Source organism: Doryrhamphus excisus, chromosome 22, assembly GCF_030265055.1.
Source record: "Doryrhamphus excisus isolate RoL2022-K1 chromosome 22, RoL_Dexc_1.0, whole genome shotgun sequence".
Taxonomy (NCBI): domain Eukaryota; kingdom Metazoa; phylum Chordata; class Actinopteri; order Syngnathiformes; family Syngnathidae; genus Doryrhamphus; species Doryrhamphus excisus.
In genome coordinates this window covers 11,925,463-11,949,327 of record NC_080487.1, presented here as the reverse complement: position 1 = coordinate 11,949,327, position 23,865 = coordinate 11,925,463, and the positions used below count along the sequence as shown (strand labels likewise).

At 40.2% G+C, this 23,865-nt stretch overlaps 1 protein-coding gene across 11 annotated transcripts in view; it reads left to right on the top strand.

Moving 5' to 3' along the window:
• kcnh4b (potassium voltage-gated channel, subfamily H (eag-related), member 4b) overlaps positions 1-23,865 on the top strand; it is a 42,387-nt gene that overhangs the window by 4,625 nt on the left and 13,897 nt on the right. For 9 of the 11 annotated variants that reach the window (XM_058062747.1, XM_058062749.1, XM_058062744.1 and 6 more), the window contains 10 exons: positions 8,356-8,589; positions 10,300-10,431; positions 10,988-11,121; positions 15,980-16,220; positions 17,057-17,214; positions 17,304-17,505; positions 17,582-17,776; positions 18,645-18,844; positions 19,154-19,403; positions 20,579-20,793. In XM_058062747.1, coding sequence (XP_057918730.1) covers positions 8,356-8,589; positions 10,300-10,431; positions 10,988-11,121; positions 15,980-16,220; positions 17,057-17,214; positions 17,304-17,505; positions 17,582-17,776; positions 18,645-18,844; positions 19,154-19,403; positions 20,579-20,793 — 1,961 coding nt within the window. The remainder of the gene's footprint in view (positions 1-8,355; positions 8,590-10,299; positions 10,432-10,987; positions 11,122-15,979; positions 16,221-17,056; positions 17,215-17,303; positions 17,506-17,581; positions 17,777-18,644; positions 18,845-19,153; positions 19,404-20,578; positions 20,794-23,865) is intronic. The other 2 variants (XM_058062751.1, XM_058062750.1) reach the window with 2 other exon arrangements.

Genomic DNA, 23,865 nt, shown 5'->3' with positions numbered 1-23,865 from the left:
AATCAGCTTAGAATTACATGAGAGGACCTGGTTAATGATGTCAAGGGAGTTGGGAGCACAGTCACTAAGAAAAGCTTTAGCAACACACTTTGTTTGAATGGATTGAGATCCCGCAGTGCCTGAAAGGTCGCCTTTTTAAAAAAAAAAAAAAAAATGGAGACAAATCCTAAAAATTCTGGACTTGAAGGGGTACACTTATGGATTTGGTCCCTGTAGTAGTATTCAAGTATGAAGTACAGTATATGTACATGTTGAAATGATGAAAATTTGTGTCATGCATAACTTATGGGTTAACTTTTCCGCCACTTTTTGGAGCAAGTCGTCATGAATTCTCAAGTAATTTCTGTATCCCTGTATTTGATTTCCCTCGGGAATTTCTCTTAATAACTAATCATAATGCCCAAAGCGGTTTTCCCGTAGTCGGCAATTCCCTCTCCCGCAATGTCGGTGAAATATGCAATGAAAAATATATATGATAATATATTATAATTATAAACTACCTTACCTTGCATTGCTCCTCACAAAGCTATACTCAAACACAACAGGTCTCACTCTGTTCATGCTGTTGTCCTATGGAACAACGGTGCTGGAAACAATGAGTGAACGGGAGGCGGGTGGAAATATTCCATTTGTATGGAAATATATATTGAGGTCGGCAAAACTCATTAACTCCATTCATCCGTTTTCTACACCACTTAATCTCACAAGAGTCGCGGTTATGCTGGAGCCTATCCCAGCTGTCTTCAGGCGAGAGGCGGGGTACACTCTGGACTGGTGGCCAGCCAGCCAATCACAGGGCACATATAGACAAACAACCATTCACACTTACTGAGTCTTTTGACCTTGCATAGTAGTTGGTTAATATTCTGCATCATACATTGGTAGTGTATTGTCTGGTTGATGTGGCACAATACTCTTACTGTAGTACTGTAGCTATATATATATGTATTTACATTCCAGCAGCCATTTTTATTCATTCATTCATTCATTTTCACGAGTGTCGCGGGGGTGCTGGAGCCTATCCCAGCTGTCTTCAGGCGAGAGGCGGGGTACAACCTGGACTGGTGGTCAGCCAATCACAGGGCACATATAGACAAACAACCATTCACACTCACATTCATACCATTGGACAATTTGGAGTCGCTAATTAACCTAGCATGTTTTTGGAATGTGGGAGGAAACCGGAGTACATGGAGAAAACCCACGCATGCACGGGGAGAACATGCAAACTCCACACAGAGATGCCCGAGTGGGGAATCAAACTCGTCAGCTAGTCGAACTAGTAAATACTACCTCTTTACAAAATAATTGAATATACTTATTTTCAGTACTCTGGTGTTTTTTAAGGTCCAAAAATGATGAATATCATTTGTTATTTTGTGTATTTAATAAAAACTGTGAAATAATACAACAGTACTAGCTGAAAACCTTGTCATATATGACACCAGAAAGTACTCGTTGCATAATTCAGTCGATATTTGCATTTTACAGTAGACCTGAACATGTGTGCTGTATAAGGGTCATTTGTAAGTTGCTTTCAAGGTTATACCTTTTTTTTTTTTTAAATATTTTTTAGGGGTTATGTTTGCTTTTACACAGAGTTGTGCTTATTATCTCCTCGACCTCAAGTGCAGCATTTCACTCGTTTGACAAAAGCACTGATGCCGTTTGGATGCGGCAAAACCGAATAAAAAATACTAATATTCACACACATGAGCTTCAAATCAGGCTCTTGTTTTGTAGCTGCTGCCACCTCGGGGGAGCTTGTGGCTCGTTGTAGGCACAGGCCTCTGGGACAAGTGTGTGTGTGTGTGTGTGTGTGTGTGTGTGTGTGTTGGCCTGTCATGTTTGGACTTTTCTCTGTCGCCTCTGTCATCTCAATGAGCACACAGATGCTTGACTGTTAATGTCTGACATCACGTTGACTGGCAGGGGGGGAAATACTTTAGGAGACATGTGACAAATTGCTTGTTTTTGTTGCTTTAAAGGTTGAATTCATGAGAGAGTTGTTGCAGCGTTTAAGTATCCCTGCTTAGTGTAGTACTACAACTACAGTACTCTCTCTTACTGTCTAATATTTATTTTTAATTTCCGACTTGGGCTGCACGGTGGTCAAGTGGTTTGCGCGCAGGCCTCACAGCTAGGAGACCCGAGTTCAATTCCACCCTCGGCCATCTCTGTGTGTAGTTTGCATGTTCTCCCCGTGCATGCGTGGGTTTTCTCCGGGTACTCCAGTTTCCTCCCACATTCCAAAAACATGCTAGGTTAGTTAGCGACTCCAAATTGTCCATAGGTATGAGTGTGAGTGTGAATGGTTGTTTGTCTATATGTGCCCTGTGATTGGCTGGCCACCAGTCCAGGGTGGGATAGGCTGGGATAGGCTCCAGCACCCCCTGCGACCCTTGTGAGGATAAGCGGTAGAAAACGAACAACAAATATTAAATACCACGGGCTGCACGGCGACGAGAGGTTAGCGCGCAGACCTCACGGCTAGGAGACACGAGTTCAATTCCACCCTCGGCCATCTCTGTGTTCCAACATTCCAAAAACATGCTAGGTTAATTAGCGACTCCAAATTGTCCATAGGTAAGAATGTGAGTGTGAATGGTTGTTTGTCTATATGTGCCCTGTGATTGGCTGGCCACCAGTCCAGCGTGCACCCCGCCTCTTGACCCGAAGACAGCTGGGATAGGTTCCAGCATACCTGTGTGACCCTAGTGAGGATAAGCGGCATAGAAAATGGATGGATATCAGCATGTACTGACAACTGATGACTTTTTTTTTAACTATAATGAAACCAAAAGCTAGTTGTCAGAATAACTGTAATAATTATTATTATTTTGCTGTGTGTTTAATTGAGCATCTGTTCAAGGAGAGAGAGTCCAAATATGAAGCATGTTGGTGTCAGTCCAGTCCAAAGAAGACGCAAAATCAGCAAAAAAAAAAAAAAAAAGTAAAAGTGCTGACTTAAGCAGCCACACAGTCAAAATGTCAACACAGGCGTACTTGACAGTAAATAGTCAAACTATCATAATAATAATCACCTTAAATTAGCGTTTGTTGTCACTCTTATTGATTTGTGGGGGGGTTGAATCCACTAATTGTGTCCGTTTTAAAAGTGGGATGCAGTGCTGAAGCGATGTCTATGCTTGTGTTACCCGCCCCAGGTCAAAGGTTACAGCGCAGCCTCGCACGACCTCTCAGGTTGTGTGCTGTCACTCATGCTTGCATTCTCTGTGTGTGTGTATGTGTGTGTGACTTGTAACTGTAACACAGTGACAGCAGCAGTGTGCTGTTCTAACCACGAGGCAGCTGTAAGGAGAGATAAGAAGACCCTTTATACCCCCTACCCTCCTCACAAGCAAACACCTTTCACTTAAAAAGAGAGCAGAGCAACACACACACATATACACACACATATACACATATACACACCACAACTGTCAGCAAAGTGTACCTTGAAAGTGTGTTTTTAATCTGGCGTCTGCATTAGGTGCATTTCATTTTAACATCCAAACAGTCAGAATTTTTCCCATTACAAATCCCGGAGATTGAATTTTATCTGTTCCTGTGTTAAAATGTGGCTATAATACTGTATTAACCCGTGGGAGGTGCTTAAAATTCACTTCCACACAACAACAAAAAATATAATCTTCCCCAAAACTGCTGTGAAAATGTCATATTTATATATTATTATTATATTATATATTCATTATTTCCCACTTAAAAGCGTCTTTTAAAACTACTTCGGTATGACCTATACAGTCCATCCATCCATTTTCTATACCGCTTATCCTCACTAGGGGGCATGCTGGAGCCTATCCCAGTTGTCCTCAGGCAAGAGGCGGGGTACACCCTGGACTGGTGGCCAGCCAATCACAGGGCACATATAGACAAGCAGCCATTCACATGTACATTTTTTGGAATGTGGGAGGAAACCGGAATACCCGGGGAAAACCCACACACGCACAAGGAGAACATGGATGCTCCGCACAGAGATGCCGGAATCAGGAACTCCAACCACTTTTGCCTGATGGTGGCGTCTTGAGGAATTGTAAACAAATGTGGCTTTCCCTTACGAGCCATGGCTTGCAACGTAAACAAAGAAGCCAAACTAGCCATGCCCATTAGAAAGCCTGATCCTCTGTGACATCACAAAGGAACAGTTTTACCACGCCCTCTTGAACCAAGCGTTTTTGAGCCATACCAAACTTCTTTCAGGGCTCACTTCCAAATGCACAAACCTCATTATCTGAAACTTTGGAATTGTTTAACACAAGAATTATATTTTTAACTACGTTTATAGGTCAGAAAAGTGGAAAAAGCATAATAGGTCCCCTAATAGACAAAAAACCTTAGAACTAGTCGGGCTAAAAAAGTAAAAACTAGTAACTTTTTTGTGCAGGAATCGGGGTACACGGCTTCAAGTGTTCAAATATTTGAAGGGGTACGCCACACTGGAACACTTTACATGATTTCCTTTGGGGAAAAATGTGTTGACGAACTTCTTGGAGGAGCAGGTCTTCTTTATGTGCGCCACAGAGACCATAAAACAGCCTCTCCTTCCCGTGCTTGTCAAAGGCTCTCCAACTCATCTCAGTGTGGCACAATTAAGACTTCATCGCACCCTGTAGAGTTTATCAAATTGAACGAGTACATCACAGCAGAGCGTTAGCGGCGGACGCGAGAGTGCTCCCAAAATGTCCACGAGACACCTCCAGGTGTCTTAAGCGTGCAATAATACAGGACGAGAGACGGAGATGAGTTAAATCTATCAGTAGGCAGAGGAGCTCGACTGTGTTTCTCAAAGACTACTGTATAACACAAGACTCCTGAGAAATACCCTTGAAACACAAATCTAAAGAAATAGCCGACGGAGACAAACGAGAAGGGGCGGGAGGAACCTACAGAAATGTTCCAAAAATTCCAACTCAATGGTCTCGCGAGTCTACAAGTGTTAGAGAGCACCTGCATTCATCTCCTGTTTACATAACACTCACCAAAGAATAGCTTTATTCACTATCCCCTTAAGTAAAGTTACTATTTTTAAGTATGTATTAAAGCAACTAGACCAGGGGTCTCAAACTCAATTTACCTGGGGGCCACTGGAGCTAGGGTCTGGGCAAGGCTGGGCCGCATCAGGTTTTCCAAAAAAAAAAAATGCATTGATTAAAAACAGAAAAATATACAAACTTTTTCAGTGCTTTGGTTCCGATTTTCTACAATAAAAGCTCTGATAAAACATTCCACTGTTCTCAAATATCTTAATTTTTATTTTTCTGCACAAAATAAGATGAAAAATAAATAAATCAAGAATAAAGAAAATCAATCAGTAATAAATAAATAAAATAATAATAATAATAAAACGGCAAATAATAAAAACTTAAGAAACCACATATAGTTGGTGGGTAGACAAATTATTTTTTTCAGATTAAAATGAACAAAGCATTATTAGAGCCCTGTAGACATGACAAAACACGACTATAGTCACATTTATACTTTTTATTTACAACATATTGCGCAACTGCAGGGTCTTGAGACACATGCTAACTCGCAAACTAGAGCGCTAGCGACCTAAACGGTAGCCTTCAAGTTATTTCCTTTAAACTTAAATCGCCAAAAACTTACCACTTCCACACGGATAGGGAGGATAACTATTAACAGTTATTTAACCTTTAACATGATCATTAATCAAACGTAATAATTTTTTCTGGGTACATGATACCATACAGCATCCATATCAAACTTGCGCGGGCCGCACTAACATTAAACTTTCATATCAAGGCGGGGGCCTCAAACTAGTGTCGGGCCGCATGTTTGAGACCCCTGAACTAGACTATGCTATGTCTCCATGTGATGCTAAGCGGCGTGCTGAGAGCATGTGTGACAATGGCAACAATTCTCGGGCTCTAATCTTCTCATGGAGATTTCTCGTGCTCGGGTGGCGCCTCGTCCTTAATTGCACATCTGGTGGAAGTTACCGCCGCATAGAGAAGTGCCCAGGCTGTTCAGTACAACATCAATGAAGTAAAATTACACCACAGGGGTGGATGAGTTGTTTTACTTCATTTTTTAGTTGTATTATACAGTGGCTAACTTCTCTCTGCCAAAACTCACTTTGAAAAAATCTATTTTTTGACATTGTGGTGTTATGTAAATTGTTCTAAAGTAATAAAAAAAGTGTAAAAAGAAGCCACAAACGGTTCTTTGTTGCCAGCAAAAGATTCACCTGAGGTCATGCATGGTGTTACATTCCATGCAACTTTTAGTGCACATTTTGCTGATAATGTTAGCATGAGGCTGCACGGTGGTCGAGTGGTTAGCGTGTAGACCTCACAGCGAGGAGACAGGGATTCAATTCCACCCTTGCAAACCCTCGTTTGCATGTTCTCCCCGTGCATGCGTGGGTTCTCTCCGGGTACTAATTATGGTTAATTGGCGACTCCAAATTGTCCATAGTTATGAATGTGAGTGTGAATGGTTGTTTGTCTATATGTGCCCTGTGATTGGCTGGCCACCAGTCCAGGGTGTACCCCGCCTCTCGCCCGAAGACAGCTGGAATAGGCTCCAGCACCCCCATGACACTCATGAAAATGAATGAATGAATGAATGAATCAAAATGGCTGCTGGAATGTAAATACATATACTGCATATATAGCTACAGTACTACAGTAAGAGTATTGTGCCACATCAACCAGACAATACACTACCAATGCATGATGCAGAATATTAACCAACTACTATGCAAGCTCAAAAGCGTCAGTAAGTGGTATGAATGTGAGTGTGAATGGTTGTTTGTCTATACGTGCCCTGTGATTGGCTCGACACTAGTCCGGGGTGTACCCCGCCTCTCATCCGAAGACAGCTGGGACAGGCTCCAGCACCCCCCACAACCCTTGTGAGGAAAAGCGGTAGAAAATTAATGAATCAATGTTAGCATGAGGTTGTAATAATATATCACAAGTCAAGACTAAAGAGGCTGACGTCAATGAAGTGCAAAAGTGTGCTGCTTTTCTTGCTGAATGTGCACTAACGGAGTCAACGGCCAACAAAAAGAGACTTAATAATGCTCCGCTGGTGCGGGTTGACATTTAGATGTATCGCTCCTGTGGATTTTCTTTAGGCCTGGCTGATTTATTGCTTAGTCTCGTCATCTGGTGGCTCTTTTGTCTAATAATCAGGCGAGCAAAGCGTAACGTCATCAAGGCATGTGATGTCATTGGTATTGATGCGTGTGCGTTGTGGTAATGTTGAACTAATTCTGATATATTTAGCAATTTTGGCAAGTTAGGCTCAACTTATGTGTCTTTTTTTTAGGGTTTACTATATGAAAATTGGATTTATTTTCATTTCATATTTATTAAAAACTGAAAAATATACAAACTTTGCTTTGGTTCCGATTTTCTACAATAAAAGCTCTGATAAAACATTCTACTGTTCTCGAATATCTTAATTTTTATTTTTCTGTACAAAATAAGATGAAAAATAAATAAACAAATCAAGAATAAAGAAAATCAATCAGTAATAAATAAATATAATAATAATAATAATAATAATAATAAAACGGCACATAATAAAAACTTATTGCGCAACTGCAGGGTCTTGAGACACATGCTAACTCGCAAACTAGACAGCTAGCGACCTAAATGGTAGCCTTCAAGTTATTTCCTTTCAACTTAAATAGCCAAAAACTTACCACTTCCACACGGATAGGGAGGATAACTATTAACAGTTATTTAACCTTTAACATGAACATTAATCAAACGTAATAATTTTTTCTGGGTACATGATACCATATAGCATCCATATCAAACTTTAAACTTTCATATCAAGGCGGGGGCCTCAAACTAGTGTCCTGCGGGCCACATTTGGCTTCCATCCTTTACTCACTTATGAACAAGACCGAGAGAAACTTGGGGCAGGATCTCATCCCCTACCGGAAGATGGACAATAAACATGGAGGTGCTGATTCTAATCCCAGTCGCTTCACACCGCTATGTAATGGAACATTTCATGTCGTGTATTGTTCATATTGTCGCGTCTACTCATTGAGAAGGAGGCCACCGCTATTTGCGCTTGTCAAGCTAATGGACTGCGGAGAAATAAATGTAGTAATAATGCTCTGACTGACAGCTTTATGACCGCCTTTTTCCAAATGAATGTTTGGAAAATAATATGCTGTAACTCTCACGCCATTATCCCGTCCCATCTATGTTAAAATGATGGCAAAAACAGCATTTTCATGTCAGTCTTTTCCTGGAAAGTTCACAATGGGGAAAACGGTTATGAATATTATTTAGTGCTTTTTAGTGAAATTCCGAGGATGTTTTACACTCCTTGCTTCTCTCCTGACAGACAGTAACTTCCTGTTGGGAAACGCTCAGGGCCACCGCGGCTACCCCATCGTCTACTGCTCGGATGGCTTCTGTGAGCTGACGGGCTTCACCAGGACCGAAGTGATGCAGAAGAACTGCAGCTGCCGCTTCCTGTACGGCACCGACACCAGCGAGCATGTGGCCCAGCAGATGGAGAAGGCCCTCGAGAGCCGAGAGGAGTACCAGGCCGAGGTCCACTTCTACAGGAAGAATGGTGCGTAGAGCTGAAATAAGCCACGTATTAAATATCAGCGCAGTTCTCCACGACAAAGGAACACTTAGCGTTAAATTGATACATCCAAGTTTTATTTTTATTTTTATTTTTATTTTTATTTTTATTTTTATTTTTATTTTTATTTTTATTTTTATTTTTATTTTTATTTTTATTTTTATTTTTATTTTTATTTTTATTTTTAATCAGAGCAGTGATTGGTTGTCCAAACCCTGGAGCCACTTTAAGATAATGGATTTCGCTCAACCTTTGTTGACCACTAATCTCTCTCTCCAGTGCTGGCATTGCAATTGCTAGTATCTAAATTATACATTGTCCCAGCTGTTAGAATAAAAAAATATCTGACGGTGCTTTCGCCTTGTAAAACGGGCTCAACAGTAGATAGAAGAATATCATCAAACACAGTTGTCATAACATATCTAAATATCATATATACATATTTATGATATTGTAGCGACCTGGAAGGTTTGTGTTGTGTGTGTGTTGCTGAAACTTGATAGCTACGTATGTTAAGCTTCTCCACAACTTTACGCCGGACCTGTTTGGTGTGTTCCTTGGACTTTTATGATGCTGTTTGCTCGCCGATATTCTCTTAATAACAAACCTCTGAACAGCTGTATTTGTACTGAGATTAAATTACACACTGACTATTTAATCTATTTAATCATTAGGTCAACGTTCCATTATTCAGAAATCATCAGGCAATTGGTTGCACTCTAAAGGGAGACGAATATTTTTGCACAACACATTTACAATTATGTGCCACTTTGTGGTGGGCTGTCACTTAAATAAATCCCAATAAAATACTCAACATGACAAAATATGGAAAAGCTTGAAGGGGAACTGTCAGTTCTTTCCCTTTTCTGTGCATTCATTCATTCATTCATTCATTCATTTTCTACCGCAAAGTTTGTAGAGACATAGCCGAGAAGAAACCACTTCCACAAGTATTGAGTGAAGAGAAACGAATACATTTGCATGCTACACACAAAAAAAACAACAAAGTCACACCAAGCCACATTCAGCAAGAAAATCAGCACACTTTTGCACTTCATTGACGTCAGCCTCTTCAGTCTTCACTTGTGATATATTATTACAGCCTCATGCTAACATTCATTCATTTTCTACCGCTTTTCCTCACAAGTGTCGCGGGGCATGCTGGAGCCTATCCCAGCTGTCTTCGGGCAAGAGGCGGGGGTACACCCTGGACTAGTCCCCAGCCAATCACAGGTTTTCTGTGCATTATAACAAGCTAATTTCAGCTATCTTATATTGAAGTGCTGTGATTGGGATAAACTTACAGTATTTCCACTATGAAGTCCAATCCAGTTACTTTCCAAATATATGCAGTATAACTTCTATACAAAATTTCACAGGGGCCATTTCACCCTTTCATTGTCAAGTGGCCCTCAGTCAGCACACAATATCTATATTTTGTAAATACATTTAAAAATAACTCAACCGTGTACAATTTGCCCTGCATCACGCACACGAGGGACCCACTGGGAGGCTTGGTTGGTGGCAGACGACACCGTCGACACACTCTCTAATGAGCACACTCCTACAACACAACCGACAACACCCCCCCCCGCATTTTCTCCTCGCTGCACAACCATCCATGCCTTGCCATTAAGCATATTGTGTATTATTAGAAAGTACAGAAGGAAAAGTCATGTTCTGTTGTCATCGCAGGTATAGCATTCTGGTGTCTCTTGGACATTGTGCCCATCAAGAACGAGAAGGGGGAAATGGTTCTCTTTCTATTCTCGTTCAAGGACATCACAGACAGCCACGGGAAAAGTCATCACAACAGCAGGAGGGAAGGTAGGCCACAAAACCAAAACTCCAAAACTCTTAGTCTCTACTCCTACGATGTACTATCTCCAAGCCACTGCTCGTCATAACATTTTAGCCTGCTGCTGTGCGGTATTACACTCCATAATCTCCACTTTGCTGCCCTCATTCTCCTCTTGGATAATATCAGGGTATGTTGGATATCTCCTTAATGATGCCAAGTGCATCCCGTTATTGTTTTTGTTCATTAGCATGTCTTATTTTGACTTATCCTTGCACATAAAGTGTTAAGTGTTAATCATAAAAGCGTCTTTCAGGTAATTGTTAATTAAAATCCTGATAGAGGACGGCTAATAAATGTCTAATTAATCAATATGTTGGTCATGCAAACTTTACCACAATAAAAGCAGCATAAAAATCATATAAGAGTTTCTTCTTTTAATATTCTGTCAATCTGGGTGGCTTATGGCTCATTGCTGCCTCCCACAGTTCAGTCCAGGTAGTACATCAGGTGTCATATTGCTATGTCGGAAACAAGATCTTGCACATGTTAAAATCACTTTTTAAAAATCTTTCCATGTCCTAGTTTCGGAGGACAAGCGGCGCAGGCGGAAGGGCGGCTCTCATTTGAGCGAGGCCAGGAAGCGAGGGCGCACCATGTTGTACCAGCTCACCAACCACTTCTCCAGCGGGGGCAAAGGGGAGGTCAACCTGGGCAGTGTGAGTACCACCATCTTTTTTTTTTTTTTAACCTTATTTGACTCGCCTCATTTCTTTTTTTTCCCCCCTGTACGACAATGCGAGATGAAGTCTTGACCCACATTCCCAACGTGGTTTATCTCATAGGAACATTCATCAAATGACTTTGCTATTTTTAAATCTCCAGGAGGATTTTGTTTGTATGGCACTTGTCATTCTCCAAAATGGACACTGCAATACATTATACTCTTATTACAGTATCAGCGCGGTCATGGTTTTATTAAAGTGCCACATGTTTACATTTGCATAATTCAACATGTCAATAAAGGAGTAGGAAGAATCAGATCTTATTCAATCCTACCCTTTTACCATATTTACCAAAATTCTAATCTTGTGACATGCCTTTACTTCAGAACAACAACTAAGTGTAGTGAGGAAATGGTAGCTTGGTAGGAGCTAATCACGAGCTATCAGTGCACTCACAACATGTCTGGAGGCCAATCTAATTACGCAGCAACTAACACTCAAAAAACACACAGACGAAATATACAAACATGCACCAATATGAATTGTAACGGTGGGCTGCAATGACGTCAGCCTCTCTGTGGGCTCCTCTCGCGCCCCCTGTGGACAGAGGCAGCATTGCTGTGCCGTCCATGCATTTTCTATGCTACTTGTCCTCTAATGAAATGCAATATATTCATTCATTCATTTTCTACGTGGGGGGGGGGGGGGGGGGGTGCTGGAGCCTATCCCAGCTGTCTTCGGGCAAGAGGCGGGGTATGCAATATATTTTTCTATTATTTTAAACTTGTATTGGTACATGTTTGTATATGTATCAGCAATACCTCTTGAGTGTTAAGTCGCTGTTTGATGAATTTAGTTTTCTTTGTAAGTGGACACCATGAGTCAGATTGTTATATTGAGTAATGACCTCCTGCAGTTTCAGTTGACAAACACGCCTGCACTGTCGTTTCTTACAGTGCCTCATGTCGGTAAAGTGTTGATTCGCTGATTAAAAATCAAGCATTAAAATTGTAAATCGTCATCAATTTAAATTTTGAGTGTGAAAATCAAATGTATTCTCTTAAGCTTAAGGTGCGTGGTTGTTGCTGCGTGGTAGCGTCCCTCCTGGGCATCAACGTGATCCACCTACTCCTCCGTGTCTGCTTCCAATCCCATGTACCGCCACCAAGCATCACCGCTACCACACACACATGTACACACACATGTACACACATCAGTAAATGATGCTCACCCTCTGAGGACAGCACATATGCCAAAAATGTCAATATTGCGACTGAGTACACATTCATTATTCAAATCTTCCCTGCGTGAAAGCTGCCTTCTCGCCTTTTTTTTTTTTTTAACAATTTCTCCCAATTTAGAATCAGTCTGAGGTTTAAAAAAAAAAAACTCTTAACACATAAACACAGCCTCACTTATGTTTCCTCATCCTTAACTTTTCCTACTTTGGCAACACACACCCTTCGTTGAACGTGCTAATTGATTCCAAACACGACTGATAACATCTCACCACCTTCCAAACACAGACAAGGCATCAAATATAATTGTGCTTGTCTCCAAATGACATTGGAGCAGCAGGGAAACTATTTAATGTTTAATTTTTTTAAGCAGCACAGCTGGCAATTAACATTATACGTCAAAATAAAAATGCCCATATGGTATACAGTAATTATTATGTTTACACAGCTATACAATCATTGTATTTTTCCATGTATAAAATATATTTAAAATTCCATGAAAAAGTCAAAAGATTTTTTAACACATAATTTAATGGGTGTCACAAGATCCATCTATCCAGCCATTTTCAATGCCGCTTATCCTCACAAGGGTGGCGGGCGTGCTGGAGCCTATCCCAGTTGTCTTCAGCCAATCACATGGCACATATAGAACAAACAACCATTCACACTCACATTCATACCTATGGACAATTTGGAGTCGCTAATTAACCTAGCATGTTTTTGGAATGTGGGAGGAAACTGGAGTACCCGGAGAAAACCCGGCCAGAGATGGCCGAGGGTGGAATCGAACTCGGGTCTCCTAGCTGTGTGGCCTGCGCGCTAACCACTCAGTCAATAATACAGTCATAAAGTTTCAAAAATTCATAAATTAATCAATTGATCGCTGTCTTGTGGTTGTCTATAGCCTATTATTAGTCAAATCAAATATTGCAATACATTCATTCATTCATTTTCTACTGCTTATCCTCACAAGGGTTGCGAGGGTTGCTGGAGCCTATGCCAGCTGTCTTCGGGCGAGAGGCGGGGTACACCCTGGACTGGTGGCCAGCCAATCACAGGGCACATATAGACAAACAACCATTCACACTCACATTCATACCTATGGACAATTTGGAGTCGCCAATTAACCTAGCATGTTTTTGGAATGTGGGAGGAAACCGGAGTACCCGGAGAAAACCCGGCCCGAGATGGCCGAGGGTGGAATCGAACTCGGGTCTCCTAGCTGTGTGGCCTGCGCGCTAACCACTCAGTCCATAATACAGTCATTACGTTTCAAAAATTCATAAATTAATTAATTGATCGCTGTCTTGTGGTTGACTATAGCCTATTATTAGTCAAATCAAATATTGCAATACATTCATTCATTCATTCATTCATTTTCTACTTATCCTCTGCTTATCCTCACAAGGGTTGCGGGGGTTGCTGGAGCCTATCCCAGCTGTCTTTGGGCGAGAGGCGGGGTAAACCCTGGACTGGTGGCCAGCCAATCACAGGGCACATATAGACAAACAACCATTCACACTCACATTCATACCTATGGACAATTTCGCTAATTAACCTAGCATGTTTTTGGAATGTGGGAGGAAACCGGAGTACCCGGAGACAAAACACACATGCATGGGAAGAACATGCAAACTTGTTGCTGCTTGTTTGGTTTGCAGTCCAACTACCCAATATAACATCATAGTACTTTTACATTGAAATATAAGTACTTTGAATGGACTGCTGATTCTCAATGGTCTGTCCCACACGTCCATCCTCCTACCACCACTGTTCTCTTTTCCTTCTCCCTTGTTGCCTCCTCCGTGGTTCCTTCACATTCCTCACTCTACATGCAAGTGTTGGTGTGCCACTGATCTTTTAATAGCTAAAACACAAGAGGTAACAAGTTGTGTCTAAGTTCCACAGTAAACGGCACATATCAGAACATCTTATACTGTTTAGTAGACTTTTGCAAATGTTCAATGCCGTGTCTTGTCTCAGTTCCCTCCATTCCTGACTCCTTCAAATACTCTTCAAATAGACTTAATGAAGAGCAGAGATGAGCTTGTGGGCAACACTACTTGCCTTGTGTGTCCCCCTCAGTGGCGGACTTTTTTTTTTCTAATCACCAGGATGTGTTTGCCTGCCAAAGGTCGACCGGGTGGCGTGACCTCTGGGATGAAAGGCAAATTAAAAAGGAGAGAGTTAGAGAGCGAGAGAGAGAGAGAGAAAAAAAAACAGCAGCAGCTTTTGTTGACGTTGCTTGAACACTCGTTACAGCATCAGCAGCTGTTGATGGCAGACGGAAGCCTTTACAGTTGGTAGGGATCACAACACTTGTTGGTTCTTCATGACGTCTATGAGAAAAGTCTGTGAGAGTCATTAAGAAAACTGCAAATAAAACTGTAGCTACTGTATAAGGCAGGCCCAGTTACGAGAATACTACATATCACATGTATTTAAATATGTTTTGAATTACATTAGACCATAGTGTACCACAACTGTGTTGAGACCAGCCATGTTGTTTGGTCTGGATAGGATCAGGAACGAGTACATTAGAGGGACATTACATGTTAGCTGCAGGTAGCAGAGATGAGAATGCTGAGGTTCTCATTGGGAGTGACCAGGATGGATAGGATCAGGAACGAGTACATCAGAGGGACATTACATGTTAGCCGGAGGTAGCACGGATGAGGATGCTGAGGTTCTCATTGGGAGTGACCAGGATGGATAGGATCAGGAACGAGTACATCAAAGGGACATTACATGTTAGCCGGAGGTAGCACGGATGAGGATGCTGAGGTTCTCATTGGGAGTGACCATGATGGATAGGATCAGGAACGAGTACATCAGAGGGACATTACATGTTAGCCGGAGGTAGCAGAGATGAGGATGCTGACGTTCTCATTGGGAGTGACCAGGATGGATAGGATCAGGAACGAGTACATCATTGGGACATTACATGTTAGCCGGAGGTAGCAGAGATGAGGATGCTGAGGTTCTCACTGGGAGTGACCAGGATGGATAGGATCAGGAACGACTACATCAGAGGGACATTACATGTTAGCCAGAGGTAGCAGAGATGAGGATGCTGAGGTTCTCATTGGGAGTGACCAGGCTGGATAGGATCAGGAACGAGTACATCAGAGGGACATTACATGTTAGCCGGAGGTAGCAGAAATGAGGATGCTGAGGTTCTCACTGGGAGTGACCAGGATGGATAGGATCAGGAACGAGTACATCAGAGGGACATTACATGTTAGCCGGAGGTAGCAGAGATGAGGATGCTGAGGTTCTCATTGAGAGTGACCAGGATGGATAGGATCAGGAACGAGTACATCACAGGGACATTACATGTTAGCCGGAGGTAGCAGAGATGAGGATGCTGAGGTTCTCACTGGGAGTGACCAGGATGGATAGGATCAGGAACGAGTACATTAGAGGGACATTACATGTTAGCTGCAGGTAGCAGAGATGAGGATGCTGAGGTTCTCATTGGGAGTGACCAGGATGGATAGGATCAGGAACGAGTACATCAGAGGGACATTACATGTTAGCCTGAGGTAGCAGAGATTAAGGATGCTGAGGTTCTCATTGGGAGTGACCATTTGTATTGTTTTTGTTTTGTTTAGAGCATGATTGACAGGCCCTCGGTACCGGAGTACAAGGTGGCAGCGGTACAGAAGTCCCGCTTCATCCTCCTGCACTACAGCGTGTCCAAAGCGCTGTGGGACTGGCTCATCCTCCTGGCCACCTTCTACGTGGCCGTCACGGTGCCCTACAACGTCAGCTTCACACCATACCACGACACGCTGACGGCGGGGCGCTCCACCATCGTCAGTGACATTGCGGTGGAAATGCTCTTCATCATCGGTGAGTTTGGATTCTTAGCCTGCGGCTATGGTAATCCCGGCATCCTTTTCCCCAGGAAGTGCTGTCATTCCCAGACTGCTGACACTGTCAATATTATACTATTAATCTGAAGTACAGCTCTCATTGGCCACAATTATGGATCAAATTTATCCACAAAATAATTTTGTTTTTCAATACGTTTTTTTTTTCAAATAAGTTGCTTATATTTTCTATTTAATCTATCTACATTTTTACGGACATTTTCTGTTTTCATTAAATTCTATAATTTTTATACTATAAATATATATACTATATATTATATTATATATATTATACTATAATTTTTACTTCTTTTTAATTGTTACTTAAATTATGTTTTTATTTTAATTAATGATAAAAAATTAAAACATAAAAAATTAATTAATTGTTTACAATATTTTTTTCATTTATTTGATTTAGATATGTAATCTGTTAATTATATTATTTTATTAGTAAATATTTTGATAATGTATTTATTTTTAAAATCATAATTTTAACAAATGTATAAAATAATTTTATATTAATTATTTAAATTGTTATTACCATTATTATTATTATGACAAATATTTAATAAATAAAAAATATTATTTATTATTCAAATTAATGATGGATTGCTCGTACATACAAATGTGAACTAAGTAAAAAATTAAAAAAATTAAAAAAGAGAGTGCCAGTATACCTAAAGTTGTGGCCAGTGTGAGTGCATATGTGAAGCCGCCATGATGGATCTCGGGTACCTTGATCATTTTAGACATATGCATTCATTGTATATTAATGTCACCCAAATAATGCACATTTATTTATTTTCACTCTTCCAGATATCATCCTAAATTTCCGTACCACGTTTGTGAGCCAGTCGGGCCAGGTGGTGTACCAGTCCCGCTCCATTTGCATTCACTATGCCACCACTTGGTTCTTCGTGGACTTGGTGGCCGCTCTGCCCTTTGACCTGTTGTATGCCTTCAACATCACAGTGGTCAGTCGTCTTCAACCGGTAGTACCAGTTTAGAAGATGTGCAGGATGGATAAAAAAAAAAAATAAAATGTCCACTTCTTCCAAACCAGACCTCGCTGGTCCACTTGCTGAAGACCGTGCGTCTGCTGAGGCTCCTTCGCCTGCTCCAGAAACTGGACCGCTACTCGCAGTACAGCGCCATGGTACTGACTCTACTCATGTCTGTGTTCGCTCTGCTTGCTCACTGGATGGCCTGCATCTGGTACATGATCGGACGCAAGGAGATCGAGACCAGCGACTCCTGGGACATAGGTGAGTCGGACCTAAAATAATTTGTTATTTTGATGTACTAAAAAAATGACAATTTCCTTTCCTCCCATCCCCCAAGGATGGTTACATGAGCTAGGCAAACGTCTCGAGATGCCCTACGTCAACAATACGGTTGGCGGCCCATCGGTGCGAAGCTCATACATCGCCGCCCTCTACTTCACCCTCAGCAGCCTGACCAGCGTTGGCTTTGGGAACGTGTGCGCCAACACAGACGCCGAGAAGATCTTCTCCATTTGCACCATGCTCATCGGCGGTAATGCAAGACACCCCCCCCCCCGTATGGCAGGGGTCTCAAACTCAATTTACTTGGGGGCCACTGGAGCTCGGGTCTGGGTGAGACTGGGCCGCATCAGGTTTAAAAAATAAATAAATAAATAAAACGCATTGATTAAAAATGAAAAAAATTTAAAAACTTGAAAAAAAAACAATGAAAAAAAACGCATTTTTTAAAAACAAAAAATTTTTAAAAACTTCACTGAGGTTCCAATTTTCTACAAGAAAAGCTCTGATAAAACATTCCACTGTTCTCAAATATCTTACTTTTTGTTTTTCTACACAAAATAAGATGAAAAATAAATAAACAAATCAAGAATAGAAAATCAATCAGTAATAAATGCATAAATATAATAATAATAATAATAATAACTTAAGAAAGCACATATAGTTGGTGGGTAGACAAATTATTTTTTTCACATTAAAATGAACAAAGCATTATTAGAGCCCTGTAGACATGACAAAACACGACTATAGTCACATTTATACTTTTTTATTTACAACATATTGCGCAACTGCAGGGTCTTGAGACACATGCTAACTCGCAAACTAGAGAGCTAGCGACCTAAACGGTAGCCTTCGAGTTATTTCCTTTAAACTTAAATCGCCAAAAACTTACCACTTCCACACAAATAGCGAGGATAACTATTAACAGTTATTTAACCTTTAACATGAACATGAATCAAACGTAATATTTTTTTCTGGGTACATGATACCATACAGCATCCATATCAAACTTGCGCGGGCCTCAAACTAGTGTCCTGCGGGCCACATTTGGCCCGCGGGCCGCGTGTTTGAGACCCTCAAGAGTAACAAGCTTTGAATTGTTTTTGTTTTGATTCCCGCAGCCTTAATGCACGCCTTGGTCTTTGGGAACGTGACGGCTATTATCCAGAGGATGTATTCCCGTCGCTCTCTCTACCACACGCGGATGAAGGACCTGAAGGACTTCATCCGCGTCCACGGACTCCCCCAGCAGCTCAAACAGCGCATGCTCGAATACTTCCAGACAACGTGGTCGGTCAACAATGGAATAGATGCCAACGAGGTATGACTGACGTTGAAATGATGTTATGTTCACTGCCACCATGGGGGGCAGATTTGCAGCCAAACTAGTAGGAGTGTAACGGGATTTTTTGGTAGGTTACACACTGAGTGAGGGACAGGGATGGAGATGTTACATCATAGTATCTGGAATTGTTACGATATGATGTGTTAACCAGGCCTATGTTTTCCCGGCCCTTATTTCCAATTAAATGTCAGCACGCATGTCCGCCTGTCAACTAGCAGCTGATACGCCCGCAACGCCACCCAGTCCCTAATTGCCAATCTCACCGCGTCGCCATCTGCATTCCAGCTCCTCCACGACTTCCCCGACGAGCTGCGGGCGGACATCGCCATGCACCTGAACAAGGACATCCTCCAGCTGCCCGTCTTTAAGGGCGCCAGCCGAGGGTGCCTGCGCTCGCTCTCCCTCCACATCAAAACCTCCTTCTGCGTCCCCGGCGAGTACCTGATCCGCCAGGGCGACGCCCTACACGCCAACTACTTTGTTTGCTCCGGTTCCTTGGAGGTGCTGAAGGACGGCATGGTGCTGGCCATACTGGGTTGGTATTTTTTGGTCACGTGTGTGCATACTAGCGGGGATCATATGACTGCTGTCATTTTAATTGGGTAACCTAAATCTACCACACACTGAGATTAAATCTATTATACAACAATAATTAATTAGTCAAGTCATCCCTGACGGTCGTAGATGGAAAATTACAGGATCGGCTGACCGAAATTGGTCATCTGAGCGAGGTTGAAGTGTCATGATACTACTTACTGCAGTATTACCACAGAGTTGTAAAATTTATTTTCATAAGATGAACTGAAAATCAATTGATAACTGTGCTGGTTAAACTGTTTATAAAACAGATTTAGGCATTTTTGCTTACAAATAATATTTTTTACTTAACTTTTTAAAAAAATATTTAAGTTTCACTTCTTTATATGTCAAGAAATACTTTAAGATGATTGAATATGTCATGACAAACAAGCTAAAATTTATTTATGGTAACATTTATTTTGATAAGATGAACTGAAAATCAATTAACTGTGCTGGTTAAACTGTTATAAAATAGATTTAAGCAATTTTGCTTACAAATAATATTTTTTTACTTTACTTTACTTTTATTTTTTTTTTACTTAAGATGATTGAATATCTCATGACAAACAAGCTAAAATATCACTTAATTATCCACAGTTCAATGGAAAGAAATCTAGATGCAAAATACAAAATGTGTATTTCAACCAATTTCATTTTCAACCAAGGACTTTGTAGGACTTCGGGAGGTTTGCCACCAGCTGCTTATAATTATCACCCTTGTCGTTTCCAGCAAACTCATTTATTCATTCATTCATTCATTTTCTACCGCTTTTTCCTCACACGAGGGTCGCGGGGGGTGCTGGAGCCTATCCCAGCTGTCTTCGGACACCCTGGACTGGTGGCCAGCCAATCACAGGGCACATATAGACAAACAACCATTCACACTCACATTCAGCACATTCGCATTCATTTCCATTATTTTAATGTACTTTTAATTCACTGTTAAATATATAGTTAGGTGTTACAATATCACTCCTTTTTACTATTTTTAATTTAATTTTTAATCATTAACCCCCCCCCAAAAAAATAAATTGTTGCTTGGCTTGGAGAAATCAACAATAGCCAAGAATGGAACAATACAGATGACATTACATGCCATTTTAATAAGGGCAAACGTGTTGCGTTTTTAAGGAAAAGGAGACCTGATAGGATCCGACCTTCCTGGAACCGATCAGGTGATCAAGACCAATGCCGACGTGAAGGCCCTGACCTACTGCGACCTCCAATACATCAGTGTGCGTGGGCTGCGGGAAGTGCTGGACCTCTATCCTGAGTACGCCAATGTCTTCGCTTCAGACATCCACAACAACCTGACCTACAACCTCCGGGAGGGAAGCCAAGATGAGGTATCGAACGACGTTGAATAACACTTGTTAAAATGTTGAAATGCACATTATGAGTAACATCGGGGCCGATTGCTTTGTTGGATTACACATAGCGGAGACAGGGGAGGGATAGTCGGCAGGAACAGGAAGTATGGAATTATTATATTATTGAGATACACAATAGAACTAGAAAAAAATAACATATATTATGAAAATATTATTCTAACAACAGACCTTATGTACTATGTACCATATATATATGAAGCTCTAAGATAAGAAGATTATCCAAAAATTGTTACAACTATAATGATGATTATAATAGTGGTGATAATAATAACAATAATAATGGTATTAATGATAAAATTCTAACAATAATGATAATAACAATAATAATATTACAATGAGTCAGCCAGTCAGCCTACTCCTTTTGGGCTTGTGATCAGATAGCTGAATACAAATGTAAATAATGGAAAATTATATTTTGATTGATGTAAGAAATGCACTGTAATGTTTCATATATTTGCCCCCCCCAAAAAAAATCATATATTATAAAAATATTATTCTAACAGACCTTATGTATGTATGTATGTACCATATATATGAAGCTCTAAGATAAAATTATCCAAAAATTGTTACAACTATAATGATGAAAATGGTCATATTAATGATGATTATAATAATGGTGATAATAATAACAATAATAATGGTGATAATGATAATAATATTACAATGAGTCAGCCAGTCAGCCTACTCCTTTTGGGCTTGTGATCAGATAGCTGAATACAAATGTAAATAATGGAAAATTATATTTTGATAGATGTAAGAAATGCACTATAATGTTTCATATATTTGCCCAAATAAAATAAAAAAAATAAAAAAATAATAATAACATATTATAAAAATATTATTCTAACAACAGACCTTATGTATGTATGTATGTATGTACCATAAGCTCTAAGATAAGATTATCCAAAAATTGATACAACTATCATGATGAAAATGGTCATATTAATGATGATTATAATAATGGTGATAATCATAACAATAATAATGGTAATAATGATAATGATAACAATAATAATATTACAATGAGTCAGCCAGTCAGCCTACTCCTTTTGGGCTTGTGATCAGATAGCTGAATACAAATGTAAATAATGGAAAGTTATAGTTAAGAAATGCACTATAATGTTTCATATATTTGCCCAAATAAAATAAAAAAAATAAAAAAGAACTGCCCTTGGAGAGAAATATCCATGAAGAAGAAAAATAATGGATGACAAAAGGACTTAAAAATAAGAACACATTGTACAGGAAATTAATTTTTCATGCATATAATGTATTTTTTTTATTTAACAGCATTACATTAAATTAAATCGCAGGCTATTTATTTGCACTACTTTCATATTTAAGTCACTACCCCTTTAAATTCACCACATTGCCATCTCCTGGATTGAGTGTGGCACTGCGCTTCTCGACCAAATAATCCCTCACCTATTTTTAACACAGCATCTTTAGAAGCTGATGCTGCTCTAGCATCCAACTTCTCTCACACCATCTGTTCACAGTTTGAGGGCAAAAAAAAAAAGACAAGAAACAGGACGCCGCCATTCCAATGCCAATATAGCAGCTCAATCCTACGGTCTCCTTCTTCGCCGACACAGCGGGAGGGCGTGGAGTTCCATTACACTCCGTGGATGTCGTCCAGTTTGTGCAGCAATTAGTCAAACTGCTCAATATTGCCAAGGAAGCAGATTGTACAAAACATATGTTAGATCAAATTTATTAATTTTTTTTTTGTATATTTAGCATTGGGAAAAACCCTTAAATCCTGGCTTCAAGCTACGTTTGAAGTATTTGTGACAATAACATCACGTCTTATTACTTCTGGGCTGACTCATTTGTCATGGGAGATGATTGTAGAGAAAGAAGAAGAAGAATGAGCATGGGCGATGTGGGAAGGTCAAACCCCCAGCCGGGCACTGGCGTGGCGGTTTAATGGTGGCACCTCTGCAAGGGGGAAGTGAATAATTAGCTGTGGTGGAGTGTGGTTTGGGCACCCCCACCACGGGGACCCTCATGTGAACGCTCTTTCATCAAGTCGGTAAATACAGAACACTCTAGGACAGCTTTAAGAGTGGAGATGTAATGGCCGCCATGTTTTTTTTTTTTATTACAAGGTGGCTACCTGCCACATTTTTGGCCTGCAGATCGTTTTTTTGTGGTCCCTAACATATTCTAAAAATACAATAAATTATTGTAAATTCCGGTGTATAAGATACTACTTTTGTCATTTTGCATTTTATATTATTTTTGATATTGTGTTGTTTTACATAACAATATAACAATAGTATTACAAACAATACTACACTCCTACAGCAACTTAACAGTCAAAATGTCCAAATATGTACTAATACGAGTTTAAAGGAAAGGAAAAAAGGATGCATTGCATTTGAGCAACATATACATTCTGGCGCTGCAATGACATCAGCCTCCTTTTTTTTTTTTGGCTCCCTGTGGTGGACACAGGCATCATTGCAGCACCATAAATTTTAATGGCGTTAACATTTATCAACCTACAATGAGCATTTAATGTGTATTAACAGCCATGTCCCACAAGGGGGCGCTTTTCTTTATTTATTTATGGTCAAATCAACATAAATTTAAATATCTCCATGAGTTTAGACCATAAGTAAGTCCACATTACTTCAGGGACGCTTGACTTTCTGACGCGAAGTCGTCCCCTGTGGCTTTAAAGTCAATATCCCCTCAGCATTAAAACAATAAAAAATAAAATTATATATATATATATATATATATATATATATATATATATATATATATATATATATATATATATATATATATATATATATATATATATATATATATATGGTAATGGTTTTATTTCATTTGAACATGCATCAGATTACAATTGAATGCATCCCATAATCAGTTCACAGTTCCACATGTCCAAAAGGAGTAGGAAGAAGCAAAGCTTATTAAATCCTACCCCTCCATCTGGTACTTTTACAATCAGTAACTGTTACATTTGTTCACTTCCTGCTTTCCTAATATAATTTATGTTTTTTAATT